At 35.4% G+C, this 26,594-nt stretch overlaps 1 protein-coding gene across 1 annotated transcript in view; it reads left to right on the top strand.

Moving 5' to 3' along the window:
• The window catches only part of LOC126979615 (fatty acid synthase-like), a 53,433-nt gene that overhangs the window by 20,693 nt on the left and 6,146 nt on the right, over positions 1-26,594 (top strand). The window contains exons 18-32 of the mRNA XM_050829047.1: positions 1,196-1,305; positions 2,368-2,558; positions 3,553-3,710; positions 5,536-5,775; positions 7,913-8,009; positions 8,328-8,474; positions 10,883-10,989; positions 11,132-11,282; positions 12,283-12,454; positions 16,938-17,050; positions 18,336-18,500; positions 19,992-20,164; positions 22,057-22,206; positions 23,476-23,679; positions 24,135-24,234. Coding sequence (XP_050685004.1) covers positions 1,196-1,305; positions 2,368-2,558; positions 3,553-3,710; positions 5,536-5,775; positions 7,913-8,009; positions 8,328-8,474; positions 10,883-10,989; positions 11,132-11,282; positions 12,283-12,454; positions 16,938-17,050; positions 18,336-18,500; positions 19,992-20,164; positions 22,057-22,206; positions 23,476-23,679; positions 24,135-24,234 — 2,278 coding nt within the window. The remainder of the gene's footprint in view (positions 1-1,195; positions 1,306-2,367; positions 2,559-3,552; positions 3,711-5,535; positions 5,776-7,912; positions 8,010-8,327; positions 8,475-10,882; positions 10,990-11,131; positions 11,283-12,282; positions 12,455-16,937; positions 17,051-18,335; positions 18,501-19,991; positions 20,165-22,056; positions 22,207-23,475; positions 23,680-24,134; positions 24,235-26,594) is intronic.

The following is a 26,594-nucleotide window of genomic DNA, read 5'->3' on the forward strand; positions in this document are numbered from 1 at the left end:
ATATAGTCGGGCAAGGGGTACTGAAAGTCTTAACAAAATATGGAAACTTTAAGAAAGCTAAATTTAATAAATTGTAGCATTTAATGAATTTAAATAACCACATCAATGTTTATGTTCTTCTCAATAATATCAAACTAGAGTCAAAAAATGGCTGATGAGAAAAATTTGGTTCAAAATTATTAAGGCGGTTATTGTTAGAGAACTAAATAACAAAAGAGAAAAAAATCGAGAGTTGACCACACACAGTTACATTGTCAAATGAAATGGAATAAACATGCAACGAACCACAAATGCTAGGCAAGAGACCAGTTGAACATGAACATAACGTCGCACTGAATGTTTGGTAGAAATCCAGTTCTCAGCACAGATAGTTCTCTAAACTACTGTCACATTTGGGACAAAACAGATGCCTGCAACCAAACTATGAAGCATGTGTTTGGAACGTTAACAATATTCAAAGTTTGCAGAAGAAAATAGTTTCTTTTTAATAAATTACCTCCATGCTGCACACCATTATGCTCCATGGTTTATTACAAACACAAAAGTGCATAAAAATTTAAAGGTTGTTAGAAATCAAATCTTGCCGAAAGCTAAACACGACATCGTATTAGATAATAATAATATACTTAATATTGACACACTTTTTACACAAATTATCTTGCCCCAAGATAAGCATATATATAGCCTGTGTTATGGGTTACAAGACAATGATATATTTTAATACAATATACTTACTTAAACATACATAAATTCATATAAACATACATAAATACATTTAAACATCCATGACTCGGAAACAAACATCCATATTCATCATATAAATGCTTGCACCTACCGTATCCTATGGCAGAAGCTCAGCCCCTTACGCCAAAAAGAGTCGCAATATTCGACTATAGCTCGTTGACTAACCTTAACGAAGCTGTTAATTTTTTATTTGACTTACTCGTGTAAGGCATTGACTATTTGACGTTAGAGTATTTTTTTTGTATCACTTTACATAATATATTGAAACTGAAATGATTTGTAAAACGATAAAAGTGTAAATGTGGATTTAAAAGAGTGGCAATGACTTTTTGATTTGATTTGATTTGATTTGAAGGAACACTCTTTGGTTAGCCATCATTCATAACAAATGTGCCCATAATTGTTTTGTTGATTAGAGTTATGGTAAGTTTCATGTATTTAATATTTTTAGGCTTGTACCATTGTATATCTCTGCACGTAGACAGACCACAGCGTGTTACAAAAGCATCATATCTCTATTCGATGATGAGCATAAATACTTGTCAGGCCATGTTATACAAGGTAAGAAAAAAAAAATTATTAATGTAGTTTTTTACTAAATATAATATCCAAATGTTTTCTTAGTGTTAATTAGTTAATTCCGTCTTCAAACAATTCGACACGTGTTTCGCCTCTACACGTCTCTCTCACATCCTCAGGAGATGTTGACTCGCCAAACTCTTTCTCGAGACTAAAGCTCAAAAAATTTGAATAATTGTGGATTTCCGCAAAGTACTTCCAATAATTTTTTTTAAAATATATAACATACATATTTTGAGGGACTTTTTTAGTCACATGTAGCCGCACTGATACCATTTGGCTTGGAGGTTTTTTCTTCTACAACAATATTTTCGCATTATTTCGTTTTCATATAAAAATAAATTATGAATTCAGTTACTTTTCTTATTATTATTATTGGTAGGTATTTGTTTTCACACTATTTGATTATACGCTGTCATTTCTAGGGTAATATATATAAATAACATAATATAACTCGTAGATGTGTTTGTCTCTCCATTCGACTGTCACAGTTGCGAATCTACTGGACCAAATAAAGTGAAATTTGGTAGGATGGTGTAATTCTATGACCCAAATACAGCTGATGAGCAAAGTAAAAAATGTATCTTTGATTAAAACTGTCAAACGCTTAAATTTCAAGCCTAGTTCGTTTCTCAGGCTGTTTATTTGGATTATACATCAAAATTATGTTATACTAAACCTTTCTGGTGAAAACTTTGTCTATTAGTGTATTTGCCGCATGAAAATTGTTTCGGTAGTTTCTAAAATTGCTGTGACAGTCAGACATAAGTCACTGTTTATAAAACACTGTCCTCCGCCGCGTCTGTCTGTCTGTCTGTTCGCGATAAACTCAAAAACTACTGCATCGATTTTCAAGCTGTTTTCACCAACACATAGCGTGTTTGTCGAGGATGGTATATATACCTATATTTGTAAAGTTTTTGTAGACATATTTTATGTATTTACGATATTTGTTGAAGATGTCAGAAAAAAAGAGGCCGTCATGAAAACGCTGTCTAAGCCCTTTGAGATATAACATAATAATGTATGTACAATTGTTTTCAGGAAAAACTGTTATCCCCTACTCAGCAATATTGGTATCTGTATGGGACACATTAGCTATGTTATCGGGTGATGACCGAAGGTCTACATCAGTGGAATTCACCAATGTTCAACTTTTAGCGCAACCAATTATTCATGATCAAAAGCAGCTCAAACTAGTAACGTCGTTTCACAGAGGGCATGGACGTTTTGAGGTATTAAATATAAAAGAACGAGAAATTATACCTAAAATTATAAAAAAATATACTCATAAACCAAATAAGTTAATAATTGTCAGTATTACGAAAAAACGCCGAATCCTGTATGGTACATCCCAGTCTATCATCTATAGTCAGTAATAGATATATATCTAGAAAGAAAAACTTCAAAGTAATGCTACAAAAATACAACATACAAGCTAATAAACAGTTAAGAATAATACCTATGAAGTTTAGTGTAATATTACCAATGACTTTCTATACATATAGAACGTCATTGAATATTACCAATATTTGTAATTAAGCATTAAATGAAAATAATCATTAAACCATAGAGTTTTGCGAGTATGTCTTTATTTAATGTATATATTAAGATAATTTTTGTTCATTAAATATATAAAATAAATAAATATAAAACTAAATTTTATAATGACTTTATAAAGCTTGGAACTCATTCAATTGGATGTGTAACATGTTAATCATGCTAGTATTGTAGATACGACAATCTCGCGGTATTGAAAAGTAATAGAAATAAATATCAGTATTAAAGTCAAATTTAAATGTAGTCCATGGTAAAAACCTCATTGTTAAATCTCAACACATCACTTCATGCAAGTCAACCTGGGACTTAAGATGAAGTGTCTTATGTGTCTGCAACTACACCGTCACCCACACAACTTAACTTGGAACACAATAGTAGATGTGCGCAACTGTACAATTGTCTAGCGGTAGAAATAAGTGTGATGGCAGTACTGCACTGTAGGAATATTGTAGTTAGTTCTACAGTTCGGGATAAACGACCACAATCGCTTGCCCCTCTTAGTATTCAATTCAATCAATTGATACGGACACATTTCATGTTAAGTCTCTGTATGAGTGAGTACCCAGCCCTATAATCGACAATTGATTCATGTCACTTTCAGTCTTGCTGAAAATTAAACATAAATTTAAGAAAAGAAATGAAGGACTTAATATTATTTGAACTCTCTAGGTGACTTATGAAGACACGCAAGTTGCTACAGGATTCATAAGTGGATACCAAGATGATAAGGACAGAGCATTCAGTAGACATTCTGAAGAAACGAGTACAAGAATATTGAACTCGAATGATATTTACGAACTATTGTACACAAAGGGTTGTAGCTATAAGTGAGTACATATTATTAATTTAATGCACTATGAAAACTATACAACATTGACCATGATTATTAATAAACTATGAAAACCAAAAATAAGAACTGTCAGTGCAGTTTCGACTTTAGTAGTCCTGTAGTCCAACCCACATGGATTGGACTACAGGACTACTAAAAACACACTAATATTAATTAAACTTTAAACACGAATTCCTTAAAACGTGATGTTTGTGGCTTGGAACATTTTTTTAGTAACTACCTCCAATTACCTGATGGAAATTAAGGAACACAAGGTAAGGAATCTTCCTGCAACGCATCTGCGTTGCCAGCTTTGGAAGTACGCTCCAAGTTTCGAGGTCCTTAGGCCATATCAGTTGATTATTCACAAAGTGGCTATGCGTATCAAGCACTTTCTTGCAAATCGCCTGTTTTTAGAAGAACACGCATTAAACGTGTAATTTTTATGTCATGTCCGGGTATTGATGATAAATATTCTAGTAACATACATAGTCATCCCATCCCCCCATCTGGCGAATAGGCTTAGTTCTGCAGCTTATGTGGTTAAAAAAATTAGACAGTTGATACGGCGCGACTAATGAACTTTAGTTATTTTCATAGTAATATGTACTATGGTATATTGTTTTGGGACAAGGCAACCGATATAAATACCATCTTTGTGCTTCAGAAAAAAGGAGTTCTTGATAATATTCAATATGTTCATTAGCACATTGAGAAATTTGCTAGAATCTGTGACATTCATAATGTTAACGCGAGGTACAAACATAAACTTGCTAATTGTACAATATTACTTTGTAAATATATTTTTTGATGTAAAATTATAGCCCGCTGAGTTTGTTGCGCCCATTCTTCTCAGGTCTGAGGCATTCTTTTTGGGTTGGGTGGTAGTTTTTGACTTTCAATAAGTGATGTCACATCCTATTTTGAGTTAAAATATTTATTTATTATAGTTTTTGAATTTGATGGCGCAATAAGAGTGAGGATCAGTTGACGAGTCGGGACCGTCACTGCGAGTTTCGCAATCTTTGTCGAGTGCAGTGCAATATGTATTATGTTCTGCTGTGTTTGATTGATCGGATCTGAGAAAGTTTTGGTGAATAACATCATGTAGCGATCACCAAACATTTCTTCGACTTCGCTTTAATGGGCAATATTAGGCCGTTATCATCTAATAAAATCCACTTTTCACCACATGCCCTGAAATCCCTTTATTTCTGTGCCGGTTGAACTTGTTAAGGCAAGCGTAACGCGAGCGTCTCTGTTTCTACTGCATTAGCTCCACGCCAGTTCAACAACAAATACTCTTATTTTTATATATCTTTACTTTTTATCGTGGATGATCAAAACAGTTGACAGTCAAAGAATCTTATGTTTAATGAAACTAGTCAGTAGCAACATCGATTAATCTTGAGTATAAACGATTTTAATAAATAAATGCTGTGATATGAATAAGTTTCATTTTGTAATATCGCATCAAGGCGTTTTGATTTAAACACAAAGTAATCAGTACGCCTATACAGCATTTTCCTGCTTATGGGTATAAATTCAATCAATAAACAATAAGGGTTTATTGTTTATTGATCTAATGAGAATAACGGTCCCAGCTTTTGGCCCATCTGATTAATGTTAGTGATAGAATGGTCTAAGTTGTAACGCATGAACATAATGCACACGTGCGGACGTTGGGACAACGAACTACGAAAAGCTAATAGCTATTATTTCAGCATTCACATCATATCATATTATATGTTATAGTGCTTACCTGCTTTGTCTACAAACTAAATAAATGTTTCCTCTGTAATTTTATATGTTAAATCTTTCAGAAACGAATTCAGAAGCATACTAAATGCAAATACTTCAATTACCGAAGCTGAGATACAGTGGAAAAACAATTGGGTGACATTCTTAGATGCGATGTTGCAACTGCAAATTGTGAAACGTCAGAATGAAGCTATAGCCTTTCCGAATTTCATAAGGAGGATTCTCATTGATGTTAATGAGCAAGCACAATTTAAAACAGACTCTATTGTTGCTAATGTCTTTGACAACTCGCATTTGATAAGGTAAATGATATATTTATTCTCCGATGATTTTTATATGAGGGTATACTCGAGAGTGCCTCACCTGAAGGAAACATTTTTTTTCCACACATTTGACATCAATACGCAGAGTTTACAAGTGCATTGATGGTCTTCGATATATCGATAATCCTTAGTCGTATCAGCTAGGCATACCTCGCGAGGTAGCTTATTCCACATAGTATGCTGTGTAAGGGATGTAATTTATTTAATTCACGCAGCGTATGTCAGAACAGGGGGGTGTAACTTCCCTACAATGGCACATGAAAAAAAATTGCATCGAGAGTGCTACCATTTATTCTATTAGGTACGCTACAATTTCATCACGATGGCTATTATTTTACATAAATTATAGATGGAGCTAGTGATAGCGAAAAAACTACTGAAGTTACTTATCAAAACAAGATTTCACTTAATATTTTTTTTTAAGATATCTGAGGCTTTGGAGGTCTACTTGCAAAATCGACAATGATACATTCGGAACGATACGATAATACTCCGAATATATCGCAACTATCCTACTCTAACAAATGTTCGAATTCCTTATCGTTTATCGTTACCATTGACTAATATTTTGATTTTTTACGATGTTAGGGTGAATGAAATAATATGTTAAAACCTAAACATTGTCTGTGCTATGTCGCTGTTAAGTGTCAAAAGTCAAAATATAGTTTAGGCGCTAAGGACCATGCCAGACTCTGCACCACCAATTTGGTATTATTTACACATAATGTAAATGTTAAAAAAATATGTAATGAATATAATATGACCATTTAAAATTGAATAAAACTTGCGGATAATAAAATGTAAAAAAAAGTAACTCTTCTCGTCGACTTCCTATTTCTCAGGCGGCCATTTGCATTATTTCTACGCATAAACGATCAACAAAATGACTTAAATGTAGTAGTAAAAAGATCCTGTTGAATAGTAAATCACATATTATAATTATTTCAACAATATTTATGATGTATGTATATTATATGGCAAATAAATCTATACAACATGAAACGATAATAGCATCGACAGCCTAGAAGGTGTCGTTGAGATTATCGTAAAAGTGACGTTTCATTATTTGAGAAATTCGAATATTCGTCTCTGACATTTTCAACTAAGAGTAGGGTTAGGACCGAGAATATCGAATAATGTTTCGTTCGTTCAATAGTCGTTTCGACATTTATTACGATGCAACGTAGGATTCGACACGACTAATGCCACGATTTATCGATTATCGATTTTAGGAATAGGCCCCCTGAATTTAAAAGAATTTACACCCACAAATAGTAACATTAGCAAACTCTTACCCTGGATACACTGATTTTATAAAATAAAAACATCAGTAGCACATTTATCACTGGTATATAGTATTGTATATTATATATTCGTCAGAATACGGCGATATTTCTAATATTCATGACCCTGCCGGATTATGGCAGCCGGTAAACGTCGTGATGGTCTTAAGTGAAATACCGTAAAACCGTATTAGGAATATCAATCCTTTTGTTGCCATGTATTGAATATAAAGATATGAGGTAGTATATTAATAGTATTGAGCGAAAAAATAATTAAGAAGGCTTTAGTATTCTGATACCGATCGCGATATTACATCCTTATCTAGACCTAATGTGTGAGAATATCGTGACACCTTGTTTTTCCGCGATAATCTCCAAAGCTACTGAACCGATTTAAATTGTGCACATTGTATGCAGGCCAACTTGAAAGGTAGGATTGTTTTTATTTCGAATCGTGATAATTTTTAATTTCGAATTTTATTTCAGTGTGAATAGTTATGACTAAATTTATGACGCGCATTTTGACAGTTCTGCTGTGACATTGTTTCCTTACAAGAATAGGGAAATACAGAACGTCATTGGAAATATGAAATAATTATTGTAGTGATTGAAGTACTAAAAATTTTGTATTTAATAAAAAATATTTAAAATTTTGATTTTTATGAATTTTTGTATCTGAGGTACCCCCGTTCAGTAGCTAGTAAAATAAAATAAGTAATAGATAAAAAATAATTTTATTTTGATAGTTTAGTAGCTATTATTCGTATATATTTTATAATAATATATTGATTATGTTAATAATTACATTAAAATAAATATTTTTTTTTGTACAGATGTGGTGGTGTACTTATGGAATCTTTTAAGTTCCAAAACGTAACCTTCTCCCCACATAGAGAGTTGTCGCTATTGGGTCTGAAGAACCCAGTTCAAGTAAGTTGCATGGTGACTGCGCATGTTAAACTTAGTTTAAGCCAGTGTACTTTAATTTTACGGTAAATTCAGTTATTGTAAAATCTACCAGTAAATATATACGATTGGCAAATAAATAAGTATTTACATTTATTTTAATTTTTATTATGTTGCGTCTAAACAGCAATATTGTTTAAGATGGCAAATAATTACTTGTATATATATTTTTAACACATTTTTTCAACTTTCTGTATAAGTGAAGAGTTTCTCAATTCGTCTATATTTTTATAGCTAGTGATTTTTCTCTATTTAACTTAACCATTGTATCTATATTTACAGGCATTAACGGCAGATAACTTAAAGGTCGTAAGAGAATCAAAGCCTTCTTTACGAGGAGCTACGTTATCTTGTGGTCAGATTGGTAATCTGGAGTCCTTGCAGTGGGTGGAACAACCAGAGTTGACTGAAACTGGGATCGAGGTCAAGGTGCGTCAAAGGAGTAACTAATATAGCAATTAAAACTATGCTCTTATTTCCGTGCAACCAAATGATTGGATTAATAATGCTTAATCGTGGTTTGATTAATCGTTTAATAATTCATATATTTTTCTTTTAAACAGTTTTTCTGTTCTACCTTTCTCTGTCATTTTAAAAGCCACGATCAGTTATATAAGTTCATATTGTGATATATGACGTATTTTACTATGGGGTCATGCTGCTGACATTGATATAGTGTTTGCTCTGCAAAAGAGAGCTGTTCGTGCTATATATTAGCTTGGTTATAGACAGTCTCTCAAAGAAATATAAAAATAAATCAATATTATTATTAAATAAAAATAAAAATGACTGTTCATTGTCAGTACATTTATGAAAATTTAATATACGTTCACAAAAATCGTCACCTTTTTGCTCTTAATAGCGATTTTCATTATTATAACACTAGAAATAAGGGACTGCTTGTAGCTAATTCTAGTAGGCTTCATAAGATACATAATAGCTTTAAGGGTAAATGTATACACTTCTATAATAAAGTCCCAGCCACTGTTCAGGCATTATCTATAAATAAATTTCAATGTTTTATAAAAAATGGCTCTATCGTAAATCCTATTACTCCACTGCTGAATATCTTAATGATCGGACAGCCTGGGACTAGATGGTGATTATTTTATAGCGATAGAAATGACTGTAAAATATTGTATATTTTTATTGAAAAGAACGCAAAAAAAAAATGCTGGGAGAGTTTCTTGCGCCGCTTCTTCTCTCTCAGAGCGGCATTTGTTTCCGAAGCGGTAGTAGTATCTAGTAGTTATCAGAAATAACATCAAAAAGAATTCTAAAGGAATCAATTTTGAGAAAATAAATGCCTTTTTATTTTATTGAGTCTTTGAAAAAGTCTATACTCTATGGCCTAAAAAGCATTGTTTACTGTACTATAATGTCGCCATAATTTATTATTTATTATTGTAATAAAGTATTGTTCACTTTAAAAAATTCGACAAAAAAGTCCGCGATGGTATACTCATATATATATCTATCTCTATCTCTTAGGGCTACCTTACAATAACCATTTATTACTTTTTTTACGAGAAATACAATTAAGTACCTAAAAAACATTGAGCATTTAACAATTTTACTATTAACTTTTGACAGAACGAAGTCTGTCCGGGCAGCTAGTAAATAAAAAAAACTAGCTTACTCGACAGACACTGTTCTACAATAGAAAAAAAAATTCACCAGTGGGAGACTCCTTTGCACAGGATGCCGGCTAGATTATGGGTACCACAACGGCGCCTATTTCTGCCGTGAAGCAGTAATGTGTAAACCTTACTGTGGTTCGGTCTGAAGGTGCCGTAGCTAGTGAAATTACTGGGCAAATGAGACTTAACATCTTACGTGTCAAGGTGACGAGCGCAGTTGTAGTGCCGCTCATAATTTTTGGGGTTTTACAAGAATCCTGAGCGGCACTGCATTGTAATGGGAAGGGTGCATCATCATCAGCTGAACGTCCTGCTCGTCTCGTCCCTTATTTTCATAAAAAAATATTTAGTCTAAAACCATCAGTAATGTGTACCTAATCAAAGTTAATGACTTAAAAATAAAGCAAAAATGTATTTCTGACATATTTTAAAAGATGAAGTAATAAAAGATAAAAAGGATTACTCTCGTATTTGCGTAAACAGCTTTTACATTACCGCTTGATCGCGAGATCGACATATGGCATCGCGGACTTTTCTATAGACCTTCATAACATACACATTAACGCCCTAACTGGAGGTACCACAGGATAGAGACGCGTGGTTTGTTTTGTGGAATTTAGTTAAAATTATTAATTTACTTAAAATAATTTAAAAAAACTTTGTAAAAGCAAGAAATAAATGGCTTATTTATTTTATTTAAGATACACAAAGAAAAGAGACACAATTTCACCATACATTGTTTTGTTATATCTCTAAGGTTTTGTTAACATAGGGTTTTCGTTGAAATCTCCGAGACAGCTTATTTTTTTCGACACCTCCGAAAATATTGTTAATGCATACAAAACCTAACCAATAATATACTTTAACCTTCCTCGAGAACCACGCTATCCGTTGGTGAAAACTTTATTAAAATCGGTGCAGTAGTTATTATGTTTATCGCGTCAGTCACGCGGCAGAAAGCTTTGTTTAATAATATGTAGTGATGTAACTTTTACGATGCTATCGGCAAAACCTTTTGTAGAAATAAAGTTACAATTTAACATCAAAACACGTTACCATTCTTTGAAAATTGTTTTATTTAAAATATGTGTAACACTCGCTGGATTCAAAGAAAAATACTGTGAGATTTAGTTATCGAGATCTGTGAGGTCGGTATTTTTACTGTGAAGAGGTCTTTACGTTTTTTATATTTGTCAGGTTGCTTATGCTGGTTTGAACAATATGGATTTGCAGAGACTTACCGGTACTGTGCCGTTTAAAAATGAAATTGCCTTCGGAATGGACATCAGTGGACATACTAATAAGTAAGTTATCGTGATTGGCTTGAAATTGTTAATTAACTAATATTTTATACTGCGATGTGTGACTTTGCTGGTTTTGATATTTTGCACTAAAAAGTAACATGGATGAATATTTAAGAAATAATACATTTCATGTTCGTTTCAGCGGAACACGTGTAATGGGACTGGTGCCACAGCGAGCCCTCAGTACGAGGGTTCGAGTTGATAAGGCTCTTTTGTGGCCGGTGCCAGAACAGTGGACCTTGGAAGATGCAGCTACGGTTCCACTCGCGTACTGCCTCGCCTATTACTGTCTTGTGAGTAACGGAATAGTTCTATATCCTTAATCATAATATTATTATGATTAATATGAAAGTACTGTGGGCCTACCATGAACTCTTATTGCGATTCAATTGACAACCTAAATTGAACTGCTTTGCTATTTCGTCCCACGACGTGATGATGATACTGCTCTACCATCTTATTTAGGTTGACGTCAAATCAAGTCGGAAAGTGAATCGGAAACTGTTTTAGTTCGTTCAATCATTCGTACAATGAACTAATCTTTCAACCAAAACTGGATAGCTTATGTGCGCTCACTTTGAAGCGATTCGAAAGAAGTTGCTTCTTTCTTAGAGGAAAGTGAATCGTGTCATTAATAACTTTTATAAAATATTGAAAACATACAGAAAAGGAAAATGTTATTGATGAAAGATGAGATGAGAATACTTTATTGGACCTTTTTGTAAAACAAAATACTGAAAATAAATACCGAAAATGAAAATACTAAAGTCGAGGCAGATTGGTCCTGGGCCGGGTTGGGCCGAGCCTGTTCGCAATTAAAAAAAATGTATATGTAATATTTTCTACGCAAAAAACCGCTAAAATCATATTATTTTAGGTTTCGAAAGGCAACGCATATGGTTCGAGTAAGAGAGACAAACTTATGCAACGACTGTAGAGCGTCATCTCTTTCTCACACCGCGTACCACAGACAAATTTATTTCGTTCAATCTTCATAAGCGATCCAAACGACATTCAGTAAAAGGCACTTCATGGTACGAATTCTAGAGATTCAGTTTAGGTACCTAAATTGAACTGCATCGGAATCGCATCGCTAATTAAGGGTTGATGGTAGGCCCTCTGACGTTTACAGAGACATTCATATTAGATATATTTGGTGATAAGTTCTGTTACAAATATCTTTTATTTTTCTTTAAAAGTAGGACTTTATAGCTTATACTCGTAAGGTTTTTACTACTGACATTTGTTTAATCACTAAATAGGAAACATCTAAACTGATTTAAAATTTAACAGGCTATGAAGACTACTCTGCATCCTGGAGACAGTGTGTTAGTCCACTATGGCAGTGGGGCTCTTGGACAAGCATTGATATCTGTCGCCTTGGCCTACAACTGTGAAGTTTTTACTACAGTCAGCGACACTAAGAAGAAACAATTCATACAAGAGCTATTCCCCAGTATTGATGGTAATATTATAATTAAATAATTAATAATAGTAACACACTTTTAAACGAACTACTTTGCCCCAAACTAGGCCCTGTACAAGGGGTACAAGACATATCGTATGAATAACATATAACATATACATAAACTCGGAACAAAACATCCATATATTCATCCTATTGCTACTATCACATTGCTAAATGTGTCGTTAATTATCTATATAATTAAAATGATAGAGTGTAATACAATTAGTACTAGAGGACACAGTGATACTTCTATGTATTTATATAATTTTTCTACTATTTAGTGAGTTTCTCTTAAAAATCCGTAAAATTACTCATTTTTATGAATACTGTCCTAGTTAGAAAAAACCTCGCCATCATTCAATCTCATAACGCATAGACGCCTCATAAAGGGCTAAAACCTTTCAGATACCACGATACTATTTAGGAAAATACCTATATTTTGTTATAAAAATCTACAATTCTCAATACAGTGAACGCATATAAAACACGAAAGCAGTACCTATTATCATACTATCAATCGTTGATTATTAGCTCCAAAAATTCACACAATTAAGTCACAATACAGTAAACTCTGGAGATGTGGTGTTGGAGGAGAATGCTGGGAGTTTCATGGACCGAGTGTAGTACCAACGTCTCCATTCCCCAAGAACTTTCGGTGTTAGTACAGAGTCGCATTCTTTAGTTCTTTGGACACGTCTACCGGTGCGAGAATGAGTGAATTGAACGCCTTGTCGTGCAGGGCAAAGTAGACCAGAGGGCGAGGAAGGTCGCCCGTGCAATAGACCGACCAAATTAAGTCTGCTGTGGGCGGCCCATTGGACGAGTGCACCAGACTGTCTGCCAGCAGGGAAAAGTGGCGAATGCTCTTGGGGCAGATGTGATCCGCCCCAAAAGATGTCACTTCGTGATGACCACGACCGCTCTGCCAAGAGTGTCACGAAGATAGAACAGTAAACTATCTATTGAATCTAGGTCTATATAAGGATTGCATTGTTAGTTACTTTGTTATGCGCCCAACGTGGCTTACTTGATTGGTTCTGAACATGACATGATTACTGTAGATAGAGCGCGTGCTTGACATATTGTGAATGTTTTTTTTATGGAATAGGAAGTCAAACGAGCGTACGGGTTACCTGTTGTTAAGTGATCACTGCCGCCCACAATCTCTTGCAACTCCAAACGAATCACAGGAGCGTTGCCGTCTTTTAAGTATGCGTAAGTACCTATGTCGTATCGTCCCGGACACACCGCACAAGGAAGCTCATTCCACAGCTTTGTAGTACGTAGAAGAAAGCTCCTTGAAAACATCAATGTGGACAACCGCCACACATCCAGCTGGTGGGATGATATCCTAACTTGTGGTGTGACGTGCGAAGGTGGAATTCGGCGGCAGGAATCAAGTTAAACAGCTCTTCGGAACACTACCCGTGATAAATGCGGTAGATGACACACAATGAAGCGACATCTCTACGCAACGGTAAGTGATCTAGCCGTTCACAGAGCACTTCGAGCCCCCGATAATTCGAGCTGCTCTACGTTGCACGCGGTCAAATGGATCGAGCTGATACTGGGGTGCGCCAGACCAAAAATGACAGCAATACTCCATGTGTGGCCAGACCTGCGCTTTGTAGAGCGCTAGAATGTGGGCTGGCTTGAAGTGTTGCTGTGCTCTATTTATGATGCCCAGATTGCCCTCCAGATGACCACGGAACTGGCAATCGCTCGAGATTACGAGACCCAGTATTCTGATACTAGGCGAGGCTTTAAGGGAAGTGTTGTCCCGTTGTTGTTGGAAGTGTTATTCCGCGACCTTCTCATGAGAGGACTGGATAGAGAATATAGAAGACACAAGTTTCTCCCGGCACTGGTCAACGATTTCCCGAGAGAGGCCTGCATGGCCGGTGTATACGGCATCACCAGTGCTGTCGTCTGCATAGCAATGTATGTTGGAGGTGTCCAACATATCATTGATATGCAGAAGAAACAGCGTGGGAGATAGGCTCGCTCTGGAGGCACGTTTATAGCACACAGCCTTGGGGCACTCCAGCGTTCACGGGCCCGAAGGTTCGAGCAATATCCGTCGACAAAGACCTGTATGCTGCCCCAGTGAGAAAGGTGGAGGTCCACTTGCAGGAAGCCCAAATGATGGAAGTTTTGAGAGGAGCGCCTTATGCCATACACGATCAAAAGCCTTCGCTATATTCAGGCTAACTGCCAGGCCTTCCCCCTTGCTTTCAATAGCCGCCGCCCATCTATGTGTTAGTGTATACCAGAGGATCCAGCTACTTTCATAGTGTCATGTCTTACGGAATTATATTGTGGGGTAGGGCTGCCGATATTGACAGCATATTTGTGCTGCAGAAAAGAGCAATTCGAGCAGTCTATAAAGTGCGTTCAAGGGATTCATTGAGAGAAAAGCTTAGTGAAATAAATATTATGACAGTACACTGCCAGTACATATACGAGAACCTCCTATACGCTCAAAAAAATATTAGCCAATTTAAAAAGAATAGTGATGTACGCAGTGTCAATACTCGAAACAAACATAAACTCGCAATTCCATCTACTAGGCTCCGTAAAATTGCTAAATCTTTTAAAGTGGATTATGTTAAACTATATAATAAACTCCCAAATGAAATTAATATATTACCTATTAAAAAATTTAAATGTATCGTAATAAATAAATTAACATCTAAGGCCTATTATAATGTGAAAGATTATTTCAACTATCTTTAGTTGGAATTAAAGTTCTAAATTTTGTTAATAAATATTTTTATACTCATTAAATATGTTTATTTAATCAAAACAAATCTTATAACTATATTTACAATACTACGACTACATAAAATTAAAACTATCATTACGTGGAAGCGTACCAAGAATACTGGCAGCATTACCCCGTTGGATAGCAAGGCTGATCCGTTGACCGAAATAGCTGCCAGCGCTTGGGTTTCCAGTAGCCTTATTGAGGCGCGAAGATAGTATTTTATACTCATTTGAATGCTATTGTAACTTTTGTACTACATCCTGACTTGCACTAAATAACTTATAAAATTTTACAGTGAATAAAGATTTTTTGACTTTCACTTGACTTTGATCACCTGCCGACTGACCATGGCCATGGCGAAAGCCGTACCGTCGGTCGTTGACCCTCTAGGTATGCCAAGAGCTGGCGGCTAATTATGCTCTCCATGATTTTGGATACCAAAATGGGGGGTAATAGCAACAGGCCTGTAGTTTGCCGGATCCGAGCTGTCTTCTTTTTTTTGGATCGGATTGACAAGGGCTGACTTCCATGAGTCAGGGACTACGCCTTTTGAATAAGAGTGCCGGAATAAACAAACGTTAGCACCGGCGTCAACTCAGGGGCACACGTTCTAAGCGTGATTGGAGAAATGCCATCCGGCCCGCTCGACTTCCTGATATCCAACGAAAACAGAGCTCGCCGAACAGTTTTCTGTCTGAACTGTACTTCAGGCATTGAGCTCTGACACCGCGGGATGGTCGGCGGTGTTTTTCCGTTGTCGTCAAGAGTCGAGTTGGAGACAAAAAAAGTGCACAGTTTGATCGGCTGTCTCTTTTGCCGTATGGGCCAGTGTGTCATTCCTCATGTGCAACGCGGCATGGACGGCTGGTTGAAGTTACCAAGAGCAGCTTTCGAAAACGACATTTTTGTGTGTTCCAGTCGGGTAACTGGAAAGCTGCCGATTTTGACAACGTGCTTCGACTTTGCACGGGCGATTTGCCGCTTAAATAATCTGGAGGCACGTTTATATTTCCTCTTTAGAACTTTGCTGTTCCGTGACCCTTTGAGTCCAGCGCCGCAACCCAATTTTGATACGCCTGTTTTTCAGATACATGTGTGTCAGATACGTGGACGATGTATGCGTTATGCAAAAGGGAAATCAGTCATAGTAAAATAAATAGAAATTTGAACTATAAGGCAAAACTTAATAATTAAACAAAACACGTACACTTTTCTCAAAGGTTGGCAAAGCTTCTGTCATTCCTCTACTGCTATAGGAGAATGATAGCGACGATGGTCATTTAACTCCAATACCATAAAAATACAAATATCATTTAGGAATATATATTTTTTATGAAAGTGTGATTCAAATCTGCCCCTTTATAAACCAGCTTGGTTGTAGCCACCTTGCTAGACTAATTTTTAAAGAAGAAAATATAATTACTGTTCGTTTAAGGTTTTTACGAAAATTTAATATACCTACGTTCAGAAAAATCTTCTCATTTGTTTTGTCATTCGAAAATATTCGTTAATATATTGTTTTTACGTTAAATTGTTAAAAAAACTTGACTTAATTTTTTTTTTATAAATAACCGATAAATCAAATCTATCAAACAATTTTTAAGAACATATGCTTAAAACACTGAATCCAGTAAAAACAATAAAGATTATATTATTGTACTAATAAAAGATGCTCCTATACTTTATAATAAATATATTATTTAATCTTTTCAGATGATCATATTGCCAATTCCCGGGATGCATTCTTCAAAGATAAAATATTATCCGTCACAAATGGTAAGGGATGTAAAATTGTGATTGGTGGTACCAGAGGTTGGCTTAAAAATGTAAGTATTAAATTACATTATTAAATACATTATTATGGTTGTTAAAATTGTCGTACTTTAAGAGTCGAACTAGGATTCGAAAATTAAATCTTTATAATGGGCATCTTTTTAACGCGTTTGTGACTAACTTTTACGGGATCGATCATTACTTTTATCTACACCCATGCTTTAAATCCTCTGTTAAAGATTCTAAAACAGTTAGCTTATTGCCAACAGTAAAACACCCAATGTCCTATTAACCATTACACTATCCAAACGAGTGTTGTAATGAAATTTGGTACAATATTACAACACTCGTTTGGATGACGTAATGGTTACTAAGACTGGCTGTTTTAATATTAGCTATATTCTAAAACAGTTAGCTTTCAAATCAAATCAAATCAAAATATTTTATTGCAAGTCACATTTTACAGTAGGATGGTTGGTACATTAATGGGTAGACAATATGTGACGCCCTGCAAGGGCACAGCAACGTTATACATAAAATAAATAAGTCTCATACATTTTATACATTCTTATACTATATTGTAACTAATTCTCACACTTAGTGTAATTAAAAAATTCGGGTAAATCGTAGAAGCATTTTGAAACTAAAAAATTTTTAAGATGTCTTTTAAATAGAGAAGGCTTCTCTTTATTTTTAATTTCGTTTGGGATGTCACTATAAATTTTTATTGCCATGTGGTGAGGGCTCGATGACACTAATGACATACTTGTTTGGGGAATTTTTAATTTGTTTAAATTTCTATTATTTCGCTTGTTATTTGGTAGTGTTGAGTTATAAGTCCGAATATTTTTTTAACAAATTTACATGCTTCTAGGATGTAAATTGAAGTAAGAGTTAAAATTTTGTGTTAAATCTTAAGTTTAAGCTAACTGTTTCAGAATCTTTTATAGAGATCCATATTATGGGTGTAGATAAAGTCTTGTATGCAACTGTTGATAATTAGGTATTAAATCACCTCATGTACTCATACTATTATCACGTTAGTTTTTTAATACCTAGTCATCAACAATTATATTACACAACAGTTGCATAAATAATTATTAAAAAAGGACCAATTGCAAAATCGCGCCATTTTACGAAATAATGTTGAAATAAAAATATTTAATACATTGATTTGTTTTTGCTATTTCCTACAACTGTATTGAAAACGTCGTGTGATTTGTGGGATATTTCAAATTCGTGACATTAAAAATCCTCGCCTTCGGCTCATTAGTGGCAGCTCATCTGCAATAACCTACTTTCCACTCTTGTTTCATTGTACATATTTTTATGTTTCAGTGCTCCTTATCAGTCACCTCAATTGCTGGTACATACATAGATACAGCATTATTACAGATGCAAGAAAACTTTGATTATGGCATGAATTCGATGAATTTGGATAGATCATATGTGCCGATAATTTTAGACACCATTTTCAATCAAAACGGCTACAACAATAAGGCTGTAAGTTTTATTATCTTAATATATATATATCCAGTGTCCTGACGTTTGTTTCCAGTGAACTTCTACGCCAATGAACGAATTTTAATGAGGATTACTTCATGGAGTGCACTTTAATCCAACTCGTGAGAGGCTGCTTGTGGTGCCATGTCGACGGGTTATACTTAATAAATCATTGTATTTGATGGATGCGTTACACATTGTCATAACTACGATCATCATGTTCTCGAAACATCTTTAAACAAACAAAGAATTCAAGCTCTAAAAGTTGACGCATGCAATATACGATAATTTATATTTATACAGTTTATTCTTTATTACTTCTTATGAATTATTTGATATTATTTAAATACAATACATATATTGGATGCAGCCCCTTACAACTATTTGTTATGATTACTTATTACAGCTATTGTAAAATACTCTATTTGATTGAAAAGCGAGGCCGTCGAGTTTCTTGTATGTTCTTCTCACGAGGTCTACTTTTTCCGAACACATGGTAGATTCATTAATTTAAAAGAAACATTTATAGTGACGATTCAAAAGCGCTTAGCTTAAGCCCAATTGTGTAAAGTTTATTTGACATGAAAATTGCTTAAATATTTATAATTAATTAAATATAAAATTATATTACAGATAATTAAAAACAGCTGTTACGTCTAAATAGACTGTAACAGCTGTGAATCCGTCAAAAAAAAATACAAACTGTAAGCAACGCACGTAAGACTAAATTATGCCTAAGCTGTTTAGAAAGGGCAGAAAAGTCCTCGAATGGTGACCACGTACCGGAAGACGCAGTGTTGGTAGGCGGCCCCACAAGTTTGACCGACGATCTGGTCAAGATCGCTGGAATACGTTGGATGAGGGCAGCGTAGTGCCAATCGTTGTGGAATCTTTGGGGGAGGCCTTTGTCCATTATTGGACCTCTTCCGGCTGATGATGATGAAGCTATTTAGATTCAATTTAATTGTGTTTACTGTTAATATAAGTCTTCCTAGAGTAAGTTATTAATTCGTCTCAATTTATGAAAGGATCTATTCATTGTATTGGAAGAATAAGTCATAATAAGATTTAATCATCAAATTTATTAAATTATTTTTATTTATTTATTATCAAATCAATTTTATTATCAAGACACTTGGCCCATGGGGCCCAGAGGCGCGGAGAATGTTCAAAATACTATCTTCGCGCCTCAATAAGGCTACTGGATATCCAAGTGCTGGCAGCTATTTCGGTCAACGGATCAGCCTTGCTATCCAACGCGGTAATGCTGCCAGTATTCTTGGTACGCTTCCACGTAATGATAGTTTTCATTTTATGTAGTCGTAGTATTGTAAATATAGTTATAAGATTTGTTTTGATTAAATAAATAATATTATCAAAAATTTCTAATAATAAGTGCCCGATGAAAGACAATGGTTCCGTCGACATATTCCTAAGCAACTGGCTATATTATCTGCTATTTTATCATTTAAATCTATATTATTTCAACAGCTTCTCCAAAATCTGTTAAGCGAGGGAATAGCTAAAGGTATCGTTCGGCCTCTGACACGTGTGACATACGCGCCGAGTGACGTCACAAGAGCCTTCAAACTGCTCTTAGTAGCACAGAATCGAGGGAAGGTGCTCATCAACATGCAAAATGCTATTTCCGTTCAAAAACTCAGGTAATTTTTATTGTAACCACTGTGGTAATGAAATAGTAGATTGTTAACCGAGGTTCGAAACAATCAATTCCCGAGGGATTTAGACGCCCGAGCGCAGCGAGGGGAGGAGATTTCGAAGATGAGGAAAACTAGATGTTTATCTAAACTATTTATTGCTAATATATGATAATATTAGTAGTACCTATTTAAAATTATTTGTCAAATTAGGACAATTTATGTCAACTTTTAAAATTTTAAATAAAGAACTCACCGCGTAATTGTTGCGGCTTATTCCGCTCAAAGAAGTTTGCGCTAAGTTCACACTGGCTGTTTAGAAAGTCACATGGCCGCAGCGATTTTTTAATTAGTTTTTTTTTACATAAAACTCTTCACAGCTGACAGCAGTTCTATTTTTAAAGTTCATTCCGGCCCTTAGGTGGGAAGTAATTTGTATGAGATTTTCCCTCTCTATGGAGGGAAGCAGCATTTTCCAACCAATAGTCAGATCAAACCAACATTACTTTCCGAGTATGAGAAATGAAAAAAAATATTTATCTATTCACTAACGGTGTTCATTTTAACTTGCTTGGGAATAAGTGGCTAGCCGAGTATCACGGGACAGCACAATAATTGTTAAAATAACTAATTTGGTACGGTTAGACATAAAAGATTTAATCAACGGCCAAGAAATTGCAATTAATTTTGAGTATGTTGATAAGCCATTTGAACATTTGATACTTTTATGAAGAAAATTCTCCGTAACCACTTTACTCTATGTTTGATATTTATATATGTGCTGCAATACATTGATTTAACTCTCGAAAGTTGACAATTTTGTCGTCTTCCATTAGTACCCATCGACAAAGATTCCTATAAAACAACCAGTGAAATATAGTTTAACATTTATGCCTTTAGCACAAAATTATTACAAATACCACAGGATACAGAAAGATAGCAATCTTATCTTTAGATATTCTGTCTTTGTGTGTTCTGGGATAAATATGATATATATAATCAAAAATTTGACAGGCAAAGCCACGTTTTGCATAAAAATATAAATTGTTCTTTTTAATTGCTTATCGATTCAGCTGACCTGACTGATTCCGAGAGTGGCTTAGGCGTGTATATGGCCGTTTAAGTAGATTTTTTGCCTGTTTTGGCCAATAAAATCAGATACTACTAAGCAAAGTCATAATGAGAAATACTGTCAAACTAGACCACATTTCGATAGGTAATGAAGTCAATTCCCAAAACATAAAATTTGAACACTTGCGTAGATAAATAAGTACCTAAGTTGTTTTTATTTGAAACATTTTACGAGCAATTCTAAGGTTTTCTTCAGAAATGCCGCGAAAGGTTCACAGTAATAAGCCCGTTGGTAATTGGTTTGATCCCTTGGTTAAATAAATACAAAAAACGACCGTTCACAGTTGTGAGTGATGGTAAATCGTTACTTTAAGTTAAAAATAAACTTAATCAGCATAATATTACAATGTTTGAGTATAAAACACTTGTAACTAAATTCAAAATCATTTTTTTTTTATTAAATGACATGAAATCACTAATTGAAAGTCAAAAACTTTCAGAAATGAATGCCTCAGACCTAAGAAGAATGGGCGCAAGCAACTCGACGAGCTTCTTCTTTTTTTTCATAAATATATTGATACAATCCTACTAATATCTTCCTTTTCTTGGTGCGCGACCGTGCAAAATGGGATGTTGCTATACCAACACAGGCTTGCCCTGCATGTTTCAGTATGACAACTCTCTCTCCCTATTTAAACATTCTATTGAGATAAAACCCTCTTGTTGCGAATAGCTCCTTTCCCAATCTTTGGTATTATTATGGCAATCAATTGGACTGCATGCTAGTCCGAATCAACTGCAGACAAAAACAAAGTTTAAAATTCCAGGTTACAATTATCAGAAGACTGCTGTCATGCTATCATCACTGACACCAACATACTTGGTATGCAGCTTGCTGAACGTCTTGCGAACCGTGGTGCAAACAAACTGCTGATAGTCACTTCTGACTTGGGCAACAGCATCCGTTACAAAGTTGAGTAAGTATAATTTAATATTTCTCCTAATACAGGCCTGCCGATTACAAAACTGATCAATCCTTTTCGACTGGTAAATATCAGTTCTTACTGTCGTATAATAACATCTTAACAAACACTGACCATCGAGTAAATCTTTGCTAAAATATGGATTACATGGCTGCTGATTTTACACTAAATTGCAAGATATATTTAATCGATAATTGAATCATCGTCATAGTTTATTTATTCAAATTGGTAAATAGGAAAATTTTTACGAAAATAGCAACATTCAACAACAACTATTCACAATGGGTATTGTACTGCGTCATTTCATGATTTCTATTTAGTGTTTGTGTGTTGAATTGTTTGTTACATTAATTGGTACAATAAAAATTGTCTGTATAGTTATAATATTCAGTACATCAATGTAATCAAATGTTAGTATCTCTTAGTAAATAAATCTACATGGGCCATCCTCTATGTTTTATATATTTTGAATATTTAATGATTTACAAAGTAAATTGTGTGTATTAGAAGTGATTTCTCCGAAGTCTCTGTTGTCGATTTGTGTATGTTTCATCCTAGTTTAATTAATAAATTGCAATAAAATTTTAAGTAGTCTGTCTCGCATATAAATTTAGTTTTACGCGGAATAAAGAAATCTACGGATGCTCAAAGCCAGAATTAACAATTTTTTGAAAATGAGCAAAATTACGGCAGTTATTGTGTTCGGGCCAATTAACTAATATTCATAATCCTAATTCATCTTCCCTCTCTTTTCCGCAAGCGCACTACATTATGTACCGACTTCGCTCGCATCCGATTGAAGTGCTTCGCAAGGGACTGAAGATACGCGAGCCGTCGACGCGTCATTGACTGTCTGAGTGAATAATTCATTTAATACCAGTTACCTGCCGTTCGTCGTTATATACGCAGGCGTATTTCGTAAACTGCAGATCGCTCGCTCAACGCGAACCGCAAATCAACTCGACCGCGTGGATCACCAATTGCGTGTTTAGTTAACCGCATCCCGCATTTACTAGTGATCGTATGAAGTTATAGTAGTAATGATTCAACTAATAATTCCGCAACTTACAGTCCATTATAAATTCAACAATCATTGAATCAGGTTCACTACCGTTAACGAAGTAAAAAAGCAAAATAGCACACAAAGGCCGGCTTTACAAGTTAACAATAGTTGGTTTTGTGAATATTTGGAATTAATACAAATTTCAACTACTTTTACTATTATTATATCAAGTTAATAATATAATTAATACACTTTTTTAGATTGGGAAGGAAGAACGGACTGCAAATTGAGTTAAAATTTGTAGACAATTATAATGAAGCTGCTATTGTGAACGCTCTCCAATGTAGTGTTAATCTGGGAGCAATTCAAACTGCGTACACAGTTGTATCGAAAAATAATGTTCGACTTGGATTACTTTTGGACCGCATACAAGGCTTGGTGAAGAAAGCATGTCCTTCTTTGAGGTAAAGAAAAAAACGCAACACTTATTGTATTATTAAACAATTTTTAGTTTTCATCAGCTAGCCTAAATATTATTATATAATATTTATTACAATACAGTAGCCTGTCAAAGGCAATACGGTCACCATAAATGTATTTCTGACGCATTATGACCGTGCAGTTATGCGGGTCTCAAAGTGTGGGTGTAATACAGTAGGTTATTATAGCACATGTGCTCGCTCTGCCACCCATTCCCATAAAATACATAGAAAATAGGTTTCAGTTACTATATTATAGTATTCACTTAATTTTTGGAGTAATTTAAAACAATGGTGCTGAAAGAAAATAAAGCTGTAAAAGTAATGTGGTGTCTAAAAGTCTGGAGTGAGTTTTGGTAAAATAAAACTAAAATATCAAACATGGAGAAAGAGTGAGGAAAGCTTTAAATAGTTAATCTTTGGAAATTTTTTCTTTTCAGGAACCTAGCTGTCATAGAAGTTAACAACCCTGAAAGGAAACAGTCGCCTTTGGTGCCCGAGGAAGGGTTCAAGTTTATAACTCTACCTACAATTTATCTGGTTCGTGATATTATATTTACCTAGCTGATTTAACAAACGAATTTGTATTTTATCGAGCATAAGATAACAAAGTGTTGCAAAAAATATTCCATCTTGGCTTATTCATATTTTGCAATCTTAAATTCAATGCATTATATCAGCAGGGAGATAAAGAAAAAGTTATAATTCTAAGGTAATATACAGTTGACTCAAAGGAGTACTGACCATGTACTGAGTGTGAAAAGTTTATACGTAATACAAACGGACATATTAGTAATCAACATGACGTATGTTTTGTATTCTGTGTGCGGCTACCTTCTTCTGAAACTAGTTTCATATTAAAATTAATACTATCCCAAAACAAAAATATTTACACTTTATACTATTGCTGAAGAGATTCAAGTAAGTTTGCCCTGTGCTTCCCCGGGCCGTTAAAAGAATAGGGTATTCCCAGGCCCAAGGGTGTCGTAAGAGGCGACTACGGGCTTAATGAAAGTGGGAGAGTCACGCTACCAACTTTTGACGTCAGCACAATCGGGCCAGACTCGTCCGGGTAACTTACCACACTTCCACAGAATACCGGCATGAAGTAGCGGCCTATTGCCGCTATGTTTCGCATAGGTTAGTGTCGAGGACCGGAGGCCGAATCCTAAGCCCGTGAACGCTGGAGTGCCCCAAGGCTGTGTGCTATCTCCCACGCTGTTTCTTCTGCATATCAATGATATGCTGCTATGATATATTGCTATGCAGACGACAGCACTAGTGATGCCGTATACACGGGCCATGCAGGTCTCTCTTGGGAAAACGTCGACCAGTGCCGGGAGAAACTTGTGTCTTTTATCGAGTCCTCTCTCGAGAAGGTCGCGGAATGGGGTAAATTGAACCTTGTCCTTAAATTGAACCTTCCCAGAAGGCTCAAGTTTGCGCGTATACCACTAAAAAAACCCCATTTGTCGTATCACCGCTCTTCGATAACACTTCCCTCAAAGCCTCGCCTAGTATCGGAATACTAGGTCTCGAAATCTCGAGCGATTGCCAATTCCGTGGCCATCTGGAGGGCAAAGCCAAATTGGCTTCGAAAAAACTGGGCGTCATCAATAGAGCACGGCAATACTTCAAGCCGGCCCACATTCTAGCGCTCTACAAAGCGCAGGTCCGGCCACACATGGAGTATTGCTGTCATCTCTGGTCTGGCGCACCCCAGTATCAGCTCCATCCATTTGACCGCGTGCAACGCAGAGCAGCTCGAATTATCGAGGACCCAGTGCTCTGTGAACGGCTGGATCACTTGGCGTTGTGTAGAGACGTCGCTTATTGTGTGTCTACCACATTTATCACGGGGAGTGTTCCGAAGAGTTGTTTAACCTGATTCGCCGAATTCCACCTTCGCACGACACGCCACAAGTTAGGATCATCCCCACCATCTGGATGTGTGGCGGTCCTCCACAGTGCGGTTTTCAAGGAGCTTTCTCTCGTACTACGAAGCTGTGGAATGAGCTTCCTTGTGTGGTGTTTACGGGACGATACGACATGGGTACTTTCAAAAAAAACGCGTACACCTTCCTTAAAGGCCGGCAATCCTCTTGTGATTCCTCTGGTGTTGCAAGAGTGTGGGCGGCGGTGATCACTTAACACCATGTGACCCGTACGCTCGTTTGTCCTCCTATTCCATAAAAAAAAGTAAATAAATGACATAGAGGGGCCAAAACGAAATAAAAAATTCGAATCCACAATGAGAAACCAAATTAGTAAATACTGAGCACTCGTGCATATTATTTATCCCAAGATCTCTCCCTGAAGTTATCGTATGAAATATCAAGAATTATTTCGTAACATATGCTCGTTGTTGTTATAATGAAATTATTTCACAGCAGAACTGCCAAACCATGCGTCAATTAATTCTCTCACTGAAAATGTGTCCTTACAAAACAAATATTGGAAATAAGCATATTTATGGGTCCCAAATCGAAATAGAAACAATCCTATCTCTCAAGTTGGACACAACTGCACTCCATGAAGTAATTTTTACCCCATTAAAATCCGTTCATTAGTTTAGGAGTCCATCGCGGACAAACAACGTGACACGTAATTTATATATATTAAGATATTTAATGTTTTCGAATACTTTTAAATGAGGATCATTTTCTAAGAGACTTCTTGGTAATTTTTTTTATATTAGTTATATTACCGCAGCGACCTTTGATCATATTTTAGAAGCCCTTGCATTTCTGAATAGGTGGAAAAAGTTTCTTCTTTTACAATAAATACCATATTATCTTACAATTTTCGCAAACGAAATAGATTTGATTCCAGGAAACCTCGAAGAAGTTAATAATAACGTATCTGTTTATTAACAAACTATCCATTATTAAATAACTATA

This window comes from Leptidea sinapis, chromosome 1, assembly GCF_905404315.1.
Source record: "Leptidea sinapis chromosome 1, ilLepSina1.1, whole genome shotgun sequence".
In the NCBI taxonomy this organism is placed as follows: Eukaryota; Metazoa; Arthropoda; class Insecta; order Lepidoptera; family Pieridae; genus Leptidea; species Leptidea sinapis.